At 58.1% G+C, this 10,393-nt stretch overlaps 2 protein-coding genes across 6 annotated transcripts in view; one reads left to right on the top strand and one right to left on the bottom strand.

Annotated features, from left to right (window-relative positions):
- Positions 1–8,280, top strand: part of KAT8 (lysine acetyltransferase 8) — a 13,569-nt gene extending 5,289 nt beyond the window's left edge. Inside the window, exons 4-11 of one of the 4 annotated variants that reach the window (XM_055082129.1) lie at positions 2,081–2,134; positions 2,236–2,400; positions 3,163–3,252; positions 4,949–5,089; positions 5,187–5,280; positions 5,375–5,525; positions 5,677–5,831; positions 8,141–8,280. In XM_055082129.1, the coding sequence (XP_054938104.1) occupies positions 2,081–2,134; positions 2,236–2,400; positions 3,163–3,252; positions 4,949–5,089; positions 5,187–5,280; positions 5,375–5,525; positions 5,677–5,831; positions 8,141–8,178 (888 nt within the window). In that variant the 3' untranslated portion in view covers positions 8,179–8,280. Of the gene's footprint in view, positions 1–2,080; positions 2,135–2,235; positions 2,401–3,162; positions 3,253–4,749; positions 5,090–5,186; positions 5,281–5,374; positions 5,526–5,623; positions 5,832–6,107; positions 6,280–8,140 lie in introns of those variants that run through there. The other 3 variants (XM_028483337.2, XM_028483339.2, XM_028483338.2) reach the window with 3 other exon arrangements.
- Positions 6,291–10,393, bottom strand: part of PRSS8 (serine protease 8) — a 4,858-nt gene continuing 755 nt past the window's right edge. The window contains exons 2-6 of one of the 2 annotated variants that reach the window (XM_055082130.1): positions 10,087–10,104; positions 8,243–8,405; positions 7,690–7,961; positions 7,433–7,599; positions 6,291–7,300 (exon numbers count right to left, since the gene is read on the bottom strand). In XM_055082130.1, the coding sequence (XP_054938105.1) occupies positions 6,977–7,300; positions 7,433–7,599; positions 7,690–7,961; positions 8,243–8,405; positions 10,087–10,104 (944 nt within the window). In that variant the 3' untranslated portion in view covers positions 6,291–6,976. The remainder of the gene's footprint in view (positions 7,301–7,432; positions 7,600–7,689; positions 7,962–8,242; positions 8,406–10,086; positions 10,105–10,393) is intronic. The other variant, XM_055082131.1, reaches the window with a different exon arrangement.

Raw genomic sequence — 10,393 nt, 5'->3', positions numbered from 1 at the left:
GTCCCCTGCATCGGCAGGCGGACTCTCAACCACTGCGCCACCAGGGAAGCCCAAGAATTAAATTTTATTTGAATGTAATGAACTTAAATTTAGGTAGCCAGTTGTGGCTAGTGACTACTTTACCGGACAGCGCAGATCTAAGGTTTTCTTAGCTCCCCAGCCAGGTTGCACTGGCACGTTAAGTCGCAAAGATGTACCTCTCAGCTGGCAGTCAGCAGGGTGGTTGACAGTGGGCCAGTGGGGTTAAAATCAAAGGACGAGTAACAGCGAGTTAACGATCAGCAAGGTTCTTCAGAGCCTAATTAATGTTTAATTCTAAATAAACTGCAGCCTTTACGGAAAGTAGTGTTTTTGTAGTCCTTTAATGCATTTACAGAGGAGGATTGTGTTGTATGAGTTGGGAAATGTGTTTTACAGAGGTATGTGAGGAGGAAAATCATCCTTCCCTCATCTTTGCAAGGGTTAGGTGTGGAGTTGGACAGGCGAGGGGCCCATGCCCAGCTGTGCTGGGTGCCAGTTCTGTGAGCTCACCTCTCTGTGCCTCAGTTTCCTCTTTCGTGCAGTGGAGAGAGTGCGGACTCCCATCTCAGGCTTGTCTGAGTAATGCCTACGACGTAAGTGCTTAGTACTCAGAGGAAATGGCAGCTGGCTAGTCCCCAAGGGCCAGTGACCTCGCCTCTCCCTGCCTGTTTACTTCTCTGTAAAGTAAAAGTAAGAACGTTGTATCTCAGCGTTGCCAAAAGGGTTAAATGAGGCCATCCAGGCAAAGTGCTTTGTGGAAGGGGTTCTGGGTAAAAGACTGGCTCCTTCTCCCTTCTGAACTACAGGGCAAGGCTGCCATCTACTCTGGTATAGGTCATAGGCCTCCCTGTGTCCACTGTCAGGCTGGACTTGGTTCCTCCTTCACCATCTGGCCTAGGAACAAGGTGGGCTGTGAGTGCCACCTGACTTGTGGTCCCTGCCTTCCAGAGACTTGAAAAATGGGGGAAACCAAGAAGGGGGAGTCGGAGGGTGCTGTTGTTGACCATTGAATTCCTGACTTGGGAACGAATGTATTCTGCATCGGAAGAATCCAGTCAGGCCTCCTGGAGGATTGTTGACCACACCTTCCCAGGGTGCTGGGCCTTGAAGGACAGGGAGAGCACAGCAAAAACAATTACACGTGATCACTCTCCAAGCTCTGCCTCATCATGCACTTGCCTGGCTCATGCTCGGTACCAGGCTGAGTAAGCATTTTCTGGCAGCTGTAGGAGAGGGAAGGACATTCAGGGTGGAAGGAACTGCATGTGCAAAAGCATGGAGGCCAGAAACAGGAGTGTCGATAGCAGAGCAGATTTGAGGGGGCTGAGACTGGGGGCTGGGAATTTACAGAGGCCTCGTCCAACTATCCAGACCTGAGACGGTGGCAGTGGCTGTTTGGTGTGGGACAGAGGAACCGGTGCCAGAGGTGGCAAGGAGGTAGAGCTAACAGGATGTGGCCCATTATTCGAAGGCCAGGCGGAGAGAGGAGGAGGAGTCTTGAGAGCAGGCCTCTCATCGGTCTGGGGTAGTTGGACTGAAGGTGATGCTCCTAGTGAGACGGGGAACCCAGGAGGATGACCAGGTTTGCCGGGAGGAAAGGTTGAGTTCCTTCCTGGACACCTAGAGCCTGACGTGCCTGTGGGAGGGGCCTCCGGGAGCAGTCCTATGGGCAGGAAAGAGGTCCAGGCACACCGCGGAGTCAGCACCAGTTCCTGCTATGGAAGTGGAAGACCAGGCCCGTCATGTCGTCTGTCTCACAACAACTGTGGCAGAGCTGGATTGATCGCGTTGTACAGCTGAAGCTCTTACCAGCCCAAGAACTGGAACCAGGCCTCCTGATCTTAGCCCTGTTCATCAGGCAAAAGGTCCAAACTTGGGCATCAAGAGTGTCTGGGACGTATGGGTGGGTGGGCAGATGGGAGAGGAACTTGGACCGGTCAGCTCCGAAACCAGGGGAAACAGGTTTGCTAGACAGGAGGGAAGTGCTGGGTTCTGGGATGGGAGGGGTGGCCTGACCTCCACTTCTGTTCACCTGTGTCCACTGCTCTTTCGCACTCAGACCTATGCAGAGATGGACCCCACGACAGCAGCCTTGGAGAAGGAACATGAGGCGGTAAGTAGGGGAGGGGGTCCTAACTGGGGGCACCCCTTCCCTACGGCATCCCTTGCCCCGACCGAGCCATCCCCTGCCCTTCACTCCCACCTCGCCCACAGATCACCAAGGTGAAGTACGTGGACAAGATCCACATCGGGAACTACGAAATCGACGCCTGGTACTTCTCCCCGTTCCCTGAAGACTATGGGAAACAGCCCAAGCTCTGGCTCTGCGAGTACTGCCTCAAGTACATGAAATACGAAAAGAGCTACCGCTTCCACTTGGTGAGGCTGGGCTGGGCCGGGCCTGGTGAGTGCGGTGGTGGGGATAGAGGCTGAGGGCCGGCTGAGGCAGCAGCACTAGGCAAGGTCCAGAGCAGTTTGAGTCCAAGGAAAAGCTGCCCCGGCTGGAGAGACCTGGATTCCAGGCCTGACTCTGCCTTTGCCGGAGCGACCTTGGCCAACTTGCTGACCCTCCCCAGACCCCAGTTTCCTCTTCTGTGGAATGGGGACCTTCTGGGGTCCCTTGCCCTCAGCACATGTTTATCAAGGCCAGTCCAGTGCCAGGTTCCCCTGTGGAAAAGAGGAAGTAAGCACAGCCCCGAGCCGTGGGACCATGAGGTGTGGACAGACAGGAAGCTTTAATCCACACGCAGGACCTGCTGGGGCAGGGCATTGGCGTGTTTCCCACAGGGTAGACACTGAGGCAAATGTATGTGGTTTGGGAAATGCCCTTGTCGTGGGTGCCAGCTCTCCAGAGTCCTCCAGAGCCAGGCTGAGCTGGACTTAAAACCGTCTCGCGGTGTGACGTTGTTTGAGCCAGTTCCTTAGCCAGTGACTGTGCCTCGGTTTCTCCATCTGTAAAATAGCATCCGTCTCCTCAGACGGTTAAGAGGATTACTCCATGCAGGTAAAGGGTGGAGCCCGGGGTCTCCAGGTGGAGAGAAGCAGAGGCCTGCTGCAGGCCACACAGGGCGGGATGGGGCACCTAGCGGGGAGCCTTGGGGCCTCATGCTCGGGCCTCGCCCTGCCCGTCCCCACCCCCAGGGCCAGTGCCAGTGGCGGCAGCCCCCGGGGAAGGAGATCTATCGCAAGAGCAACATCTCTGTGTACGAGGTGGACGGCAAAGACCACAAGGTGAGCCCCGGGGGAGGCACTGTGGCAGGTTGGGGGACACGCTGGGCACCTCCCGACGATCCTCGCCGTCGCCAAAGGGCAGAGGCCGGCCTTAGTGTGTGAAGAGGACCGCGGGCTTGTGCTCAGCCTGGCACTCGGCCTGTGGTTGGTGCATAGTCAGCTCGTGGCCCCGTGGTGCCAGCCTCAAGTTCTGGGTTTCCCTTCTGTCCCTGAGGACTTGCCTTCTGATGGGGTAGCTTGGGGTGGCTTAGGTTCAGGCGATTTTGGAACCCAGAGGGGAGACTGTCTTGCCTCAGGCTGTTCTTAAAAACTGCTTTCTCTTTCTGCCTGAAGAAAAGGTGTTTGTTTTTCCTGGGTGTGAACTGCTTTGTGTGAGGTTTCCTGCGGGGAGAGCTCTGTGGCTCGAGCTCTGTGGCTCAGACCGCTCCTGAAAGACTTCTTCGTTGTCGGCAGGGTGGGGCCTTTGGGACCTGCTTTGCTGTCGTTGAGAACTTGACCCTTGCCTGGTCAGTCCGGGAAGGTCTCCTGGGGAAGGCTGGTGGAGTGTAAGACGCAGAGGCCTGGCTTCTGAGTGGCTCCTGGCTTCAAATCGCCCTGTCACTTCCTGGCTGACCTTGGACAAGTTACTTAAGGTCCTTTGTTCCTGTTTCCTCATCTTTAAGACAGGAGTCATGCTAATAGTTAGCTAACAGGCTTGTTAGTGGAGTAAATGAGACAGCAAAGTGAAGTACTTAGCACAGTCCCTGGCATCGAATAGGGGCTTAGTGAACGTGGGCCTCTGTCAGCCTCGTGATAAGTAGCTTGGGAAATACCCATTCTTAGCCCCACCAGAGCCCCCTGCTCTGCCTTCCTGAGCATGAATGGGGCTGGGGGCGGCAGGAGGGGCCCCAGCAGGAGACCTGGGTGTTCTTCCCAGTTCTGCCTTCTCCAGCTTTGGGTCCTCAGGCAAGCGCTCCCCCCCGCCGCCGCCGCCCCCCAGAGCCTCCGTTGCCTCCTAAGCAAAATGGGTCTAGCAGTGCTGGGCTCGCACAGTTGTTGAGTCAGACGAGAGTGGATGTAAAAGGTGTCCTTGATCTCTGCCATGAAGCCAACCTCCAGGTCCCACTGGCCCTCCTGACATTGGTCTCTGTCCCGGTGTGGCTGAGTGGGCAGACAGCTCAGGCTGCAGAGGCAGGCTCGAGGGTCGTCCATTCAGCAAACATTTACCAAGCTCCCAGCTTCACGCTTAGCCTTGCGCTAGGTGCTGAGGACACAGCTATGGACAGTCAGAACTCGTAGAGCAGGTGGAGTCCTGCCCTAGTGCTCACCAGCCATGGGACCTTGAGCGAGCCACTGTCTCCTCTGAGCTTGTTTCCTGACCTGAAATAGAAGAGTTCGTGTCTGTGAAGATTGAGCTCCTCTTCAGCGCTCAGAAGCGGTAGCCATGATTGGTCCAGCTCTGCCGTTACCTCCTCGAGTGCGCGTAGCTCTCTGATTTTCAGTTTCCCCGTCCATCAGAACGTGACTCTAAGACTCCTTCCAATTCCAAACATGACTGTCCTGGTGAGGATGCCACTTCTTACCGTGCTGGCACTGGCTGCTGTCTGGAGCCTGGCACTTGCAGGGCAGGGTGGCAGCTCCTGCCCAGGCCTCCATGGGGCGAGGCGGAGGAGTTACGCCTGCTCCCTGAGCCTGCTTCCACCTCGCGACCCCTCAGATTTACTGTCAGAACCTGTGTCTGCTGGCCAAGCTTTTCCTGGACCACAAGACGTTGTACTTCGACGTGGAGCCATTCGTCTTTTACATTTTGACCGAGGTGGACAGGCAGGGAGCCCACATCGTCGGCTATTTCTCGAAGGTGCTGGGTTGGGAAGCCCGGGTTGAGGGAGAGGGGGAGAATGAACCTGAAGCAGGGGCTGAGCCTCCGCAGAGGTCCTGACCACCCACCCCTACAGGAAAAGGAGTCACCAGATGGCAACAACGTGGCCTGCATCCTGACCCTGCCCCCCTACCAGCGCCGTGGCTATGGAAAGTTCCTCATTGCTTTCAGTGAGTGGTTCCCGGCCTGTCCAGGAAGGGCAGCTGTGGTGAGGGGTGCCAGGGCAGGGTGGGTCCTCAGTTTCCTCATTTCCACCGTTGCCAGGTTATGAGCTGTCCAAGCTGGAGAGCACAGTAGGCTCCCCTGAGAAGCCACTGTCTGACCTGGGCAAGCTCAGCTACCGCAGCTACTGGTCCTGGGTCCTTCTGGAGATCCTGCGAGACTTCCGGGGCACGCTGTCCATCAAGGACCTTAGGTAAGGGAGGCAGCTGGAACCCTCAAAGAGGGAAGGACTCTCCTAAGATTGGCCGTGATGCTGTCAAACTGTCTTCTTCTCCCTTTCTGCTGTCCCAGCCAAACCCCACAAGGGAGCTCTCTCCAGCGTCTGCTCTAATCCCTTTCTGCAGCCAGATGACGAGCATCACCCAGAATGACATCATCAGCACCCTCCAGTCCCTCAACATGGTCAAGTACTGGAAGGGCCAGCATGTGATCTGTGTCACACCCAAGCTGGTGGAGGAACACCTCAAAAGTGCCCAGTATAAGAAACCACCCATAACAGGTGGGTGGAGTCTGCCCAGGGTGTGTGTGGGGGGTGGCGGGGGGGGTAGATGTAAGGACTGCCGCGAGCCAAGGCCTCTGTTTTGCTGTCATCGGATCCCCAACCAGTCTGACCAGCTCCCAGGACCCAAGCCTGGGGCAGCCCCCTCCCCAGGACTCAGTCTGCCCCTGTTCTTACCTCGAGGTGAAACCTGGCCTGGGCCCGGGGCAGAGCAGCCAGTGCGAGCGGCCGGGCCCGAAGGCCCAGTCCTGCTTCTCATGCCTCTTCTCCCCACAGTGGACTCTGTCTGCCTCAAGTGGGCACCCCCCAAGCACAAGCAAGTCAAACTCTCCAAGAAGTGAGTGGCCTGTGCCCCTGCTGCTGGACCCGTGCCTCCTTGCACCCCAGCCTGTAAATATGTACAGACCTGTTTCGTCATTTTTTTAATAAAGTCAGTTCTGCCAGTGGCTCTGGACTTTGGAGGTGGGAGGGAGAGGCCCAGAGCGGATGGGCCTCTCATGTCACACACACACGGCCAGTTGTGCTCAGAACCTTTTACTCCATCTCGCTCCGTCTAACCCTGCACACCAGGTGCAAGTCGGGGCCCAGTTCCGGTGGGGGCTCAGTCCTCCGGAGTCCAGGAGTCGGGGCTCAGGGGGGCGTGGCAGCCAGTGAGGCAAGAGTGGGGCCTTTTCTGTCCTTGAAAGCATGCTGCCCAGAGGCAGCCCCAGCCCAGAAAACAGGGAGAGGGTGAAATGATGGGGCTCATCAGGCAGAGCAGGTGATGTGCTGCAGCCAGCCTCTCAGCAGCAGGCATCTGGGCAGTCTTCTAGAAACAGGTGGGGAGCCGGGGCCCACTTTCATAGCTGAGTGTCCTTGGGGGCTCCATAGGAGCCCAACCGATAGGCTTGTGGACAGCAGATGGAGGTGACCAGAGTTTCTAGCCAGTAGACTCCTAGGCAGTAAACTCCTGTGGTGGAGGTTACAGTCCCAAAGAGCAACCCAGAAGAGTGGGCTCAAAGGTCAGGATGGTGCTTTGAACTCCCACAGGGTCCTGGGAGGAAGGAGTGGCTCAAAGTCAGGCCCCAGGCATCCTGGGAGTAGGTGTGTGCCCTTGGGTGTGATGTGGAGGTCCCGGAAGCAAGTCAGCTCCCAGGGTGAGTAGCTCAGTGGTCGTGCTGTGGGCGGAGGAGGCTCAGGGTCAGGCCTAGTGGCAGCAGAAGGAGGGGTCCCACCAAGCCTGGGGCTGGGGCAGAGTTGAAGGCCCCGTAGTTGATGCAGAGGTTGCCGTCAGGCTGGGACTCCTGGATTTGGGGCACCACCTGAGGCTGGAGCTCTGCCACTTTGCGGTGAATCCAGGAGGCGTAGCTGGAGGTCAGAGTATACACACCGGGCCTGTTGGGGGCCCCACAGGCATCACCCCAGCTTACGATGCCTGCCAGGTACCAGCGGCCCCCCACTGGGCAGGAGAGTGGGCCCCCAGAGTCACCCTGAGGAGAAAATCCATACAGCAGCTGTCAGGACCAGACCCCAGGCCTCCAACCATCCGTGCCAGCCCCATTGAGCCCTCATCTCCCAAGACACGCCTGTCTCAACTTCTCCCCTGGACCCCCCGCGTTTACCTGGCAGGCGTCCTTGCCCCCGTTCACATAGCCAGCACACACCATGTCCTGCTGGATAAAGTGGGGCTCCTCGGGCTTGGCGTTGATGTTGTACAGGCAGTTACAGGTCTCACGACTGATCAGTGGCACCTCAAGTTGCTGCAGTATCTTGGGGGCCTGGAGGCTCACTGTGGGGGCAAAAGATGCTTACCCAGGGCCTCCTACCCTGCGTCGGCTCCCTCCGTGCCTCTAGACGTCAGCGCCCACCTCACCCTCACCTGAGGGGGCCACGTGGCCCCATCCCGTGACAGTGCACTGCAGACCATTGGGGAAGGAGGCGTTGGCTGCGGGGAGGCAGATGGGCCGGATGTAGCGAGAGAAGGCGACGGAGCCGCTGAGCTGGAGGAGCGCGATGTCACCCATGGAGCCCTCCTGGAGGTAGCTGGGGTGGGAAATGACCTGCGCCACCATGCGGACCTCGGTGTCAGAGCTGTGGTAGTTCAGCTTGTGGGCCCCCAGCTTTACCTCGTAGTCCTCCGTGTGGTGCTCCCTGCAGGCAGAGGGGCAAAGGCTGGGACCCGAGAGGCTCGGTTCCCTGTTGCCTTGTGGCATCCAACCTCAGCTCCTGACCTTTCAGGGTCCACCCCGCATCCTAGTTTTATCCTGTGACCTGTGACCTCCGGCCTTCACTCCTGACGGATCCTTAACAGACTTTACTGATATCCCTAGATACAACCCAAGAACCTCCAACCTCTGACCTACACTGATCCTCGAACTTTGACCTCCAGCCCGCTTTTGACTTCCCCGCCCTGCCCCCTACCCAGCTGGTACCTTGGGAAGCAGTGAGCAGCCGACAGCACCCACTGCTCAGACAGGAGAGAGCCGCCACACACGTGGACGCCTTTGTAGCTGATGCTGACCTGCCAGGGCCACTGGCCGTGGGCTGAATTGCTACCACCTGTGATACGTGCTTGGGGGAACACGCCGCAGGAGGCTGCCCAGGGAGGAAAGGGAGGGAGGGGGGTCAGGTCCTCGGGGGCCCCCAAACCACACCCTCGACCCTGCCACTCCCGACATAGCCCAGGAGGTCTGGTTTGGAGGTTGGGGAGTGAGTTCACAGAAACCAGCCACCCTGTGTCCCCATCCCGTGGCTCACCAGTCACGGTCAGTTCTGCCCGCCCCCGCTACCCTCGACCCAGTGCCTAATTAAGGTCTCATCCAGCTTCTGTCCTCACCGGCCTTCCTGCCTTCCATCTGCCCCACCCCTTACAAATCTGGCCAGGTCACACCCCCGCTTAAATCCTTCCCTGGCCCGCACTGCCCTTACGAGAGACTCCAGACCCTCCGTGGCACAGCCATCCCCGTGGACACCCTGTCACAGCGGGCCGCACACTCGTTCACCTCCAGACCTTGGCTTATTCAGGTCACTCTGCCTAGAATACCTCTCCTCATCCCTACTTCGCTGAGCAAACTGCTATTTGCCTATGGAGACGGTTCAAATTCTCAGTCCCTCTGTAGCCTGCCCTGACCCTGCTGGCTGAGTGAGGCGACGCTTCGGAGCTCCTGAGGTCCCGAGGTCCGTGCTTCCTGGACGTGGCTGTTCCGCATTATGACGGTGTCTGCTTCAAGCAGCCAACCTGGGCGTTCCCTAGGGGCAGGGACGGGGGCAGATCCCCACATCTCCAGCACCCAGCACAGGGCTGGGCACATGGATGGAGTCGTGGATGTGTGTTGAACAAACGAACGGAGCAGCCGGGCTCCCAAGGTGTGAATGTCTAGTTTCCAGGACAGCCCCGCCCCCGCAGAGGCCACTGTTTGGAGCAGGACCCAAGTGCCCTTCACAAAGTCACCTGCTCAGAAGCAGGGAAAACCACCCAGTGAGGCTCCTCCCCCTCTCCTTGTAAAAAGGACAATAGAGGCCAGCAGTTCAAGCAAGCCAGGCCCCAAAGGGGCTTTCACTTCCTTAATCTTCCAGACTCTTCACTGCAGCCCCAGGAGACACACAGAATCAACTTCATTTTTAAAAAAAATTTTTGTTTTTGGCAGCACTGTATGGCGTGCGGGACCTTAGTTCCCTGACCAGGGATCGAACCCATGCTCCCTGCATTGGAAGCGCAGAGTCTTAACCACTGGACCACCAGGGAATGCCCAGAATCAACTTCATTTTATTTTATTTTATCTTTGCCGCATCGAACGGCCTGTGGGATGCTAGTTCCCCAACCCGGGGGCCCTCGGCAGTGAAAGTGCGGAGTCCCAACCGGTGGACCCCCAGGGAACTCCCTCAACTTCATTTTAGAGGTGAGGGAACTGGCATTCGAGACACAGCCAGTACATGGTGAAGCTGGGATTGCCAAGGAGACGGATCCTCGGTTAGTTTCCCTCAAAACAACCCACGTTTGGAGTCAGACCTGGGTTTAAATCCCAGCTCCCCAGCTCTGCCACTTACTGGCTGTGTGCCGTTGGGCAAGTCATTTCTCTGCCCCTCAGTTTCTTAATCCAAAGAACGAGGGCTGTAATCCTCGCCTCTCAGAGCTATTGGGGGACCTAAATAAGACAACGGGAGTGAAGGAGACGGCCTTGCAGAGAGGGTCAGGCACTCAAACGCCCCAGGGAAATCTGAACCCGTGGCCCCTCCCCCTCCCCTTCCCCTCCCCCACTTCCCTGGCGAGCCTCACCTTCAGCCCCAGCGGCTCCTGGAGGGAAAGAGAAAGAGGGAGGGGTAATCAGGGAAGTCTCAAGTGCCCAGACCCCCGCTTACCTGCTGCTTCTCCAAAGGGCTGGCCCCACCCCCCGGAAGCCAAAGCTGAGGGGAGAGGCCAAGAGCCAGGGAGGCTGAAGCTGGGGGTTCTTGAGCCCAGAATAAGGGATGTGCCCCAGAAAAGGGTTTTACTCTCGGCCCCGGTGCACTACCCGCCGCCCCCCCCCCCCCCCCCCCCCCCCCCCCCCCCCCCCCCCCCCCCCCCCCCCCCCCCCCCCCCCCCC

Source organism: Physeter macrocephalus, unplaced genomic scaffold (genome assembly GCF_002837175.3).
Source record: "Physeter macrocephalus isolate SW-GA unplaced genomic scaffold, ASM283717v5 random_23, whole genome shotgun sequence".
NCBI lineage: Eukaryota > Metazoa > Chordata > Mammalia > Artiodactyla > Physeteridae > Physeter > Physeter macrocephalus.
Note: the sequence above shows the minus strand (reverse complement) of the source record. Positions and strands in the feature narration are given on the sequence as shown.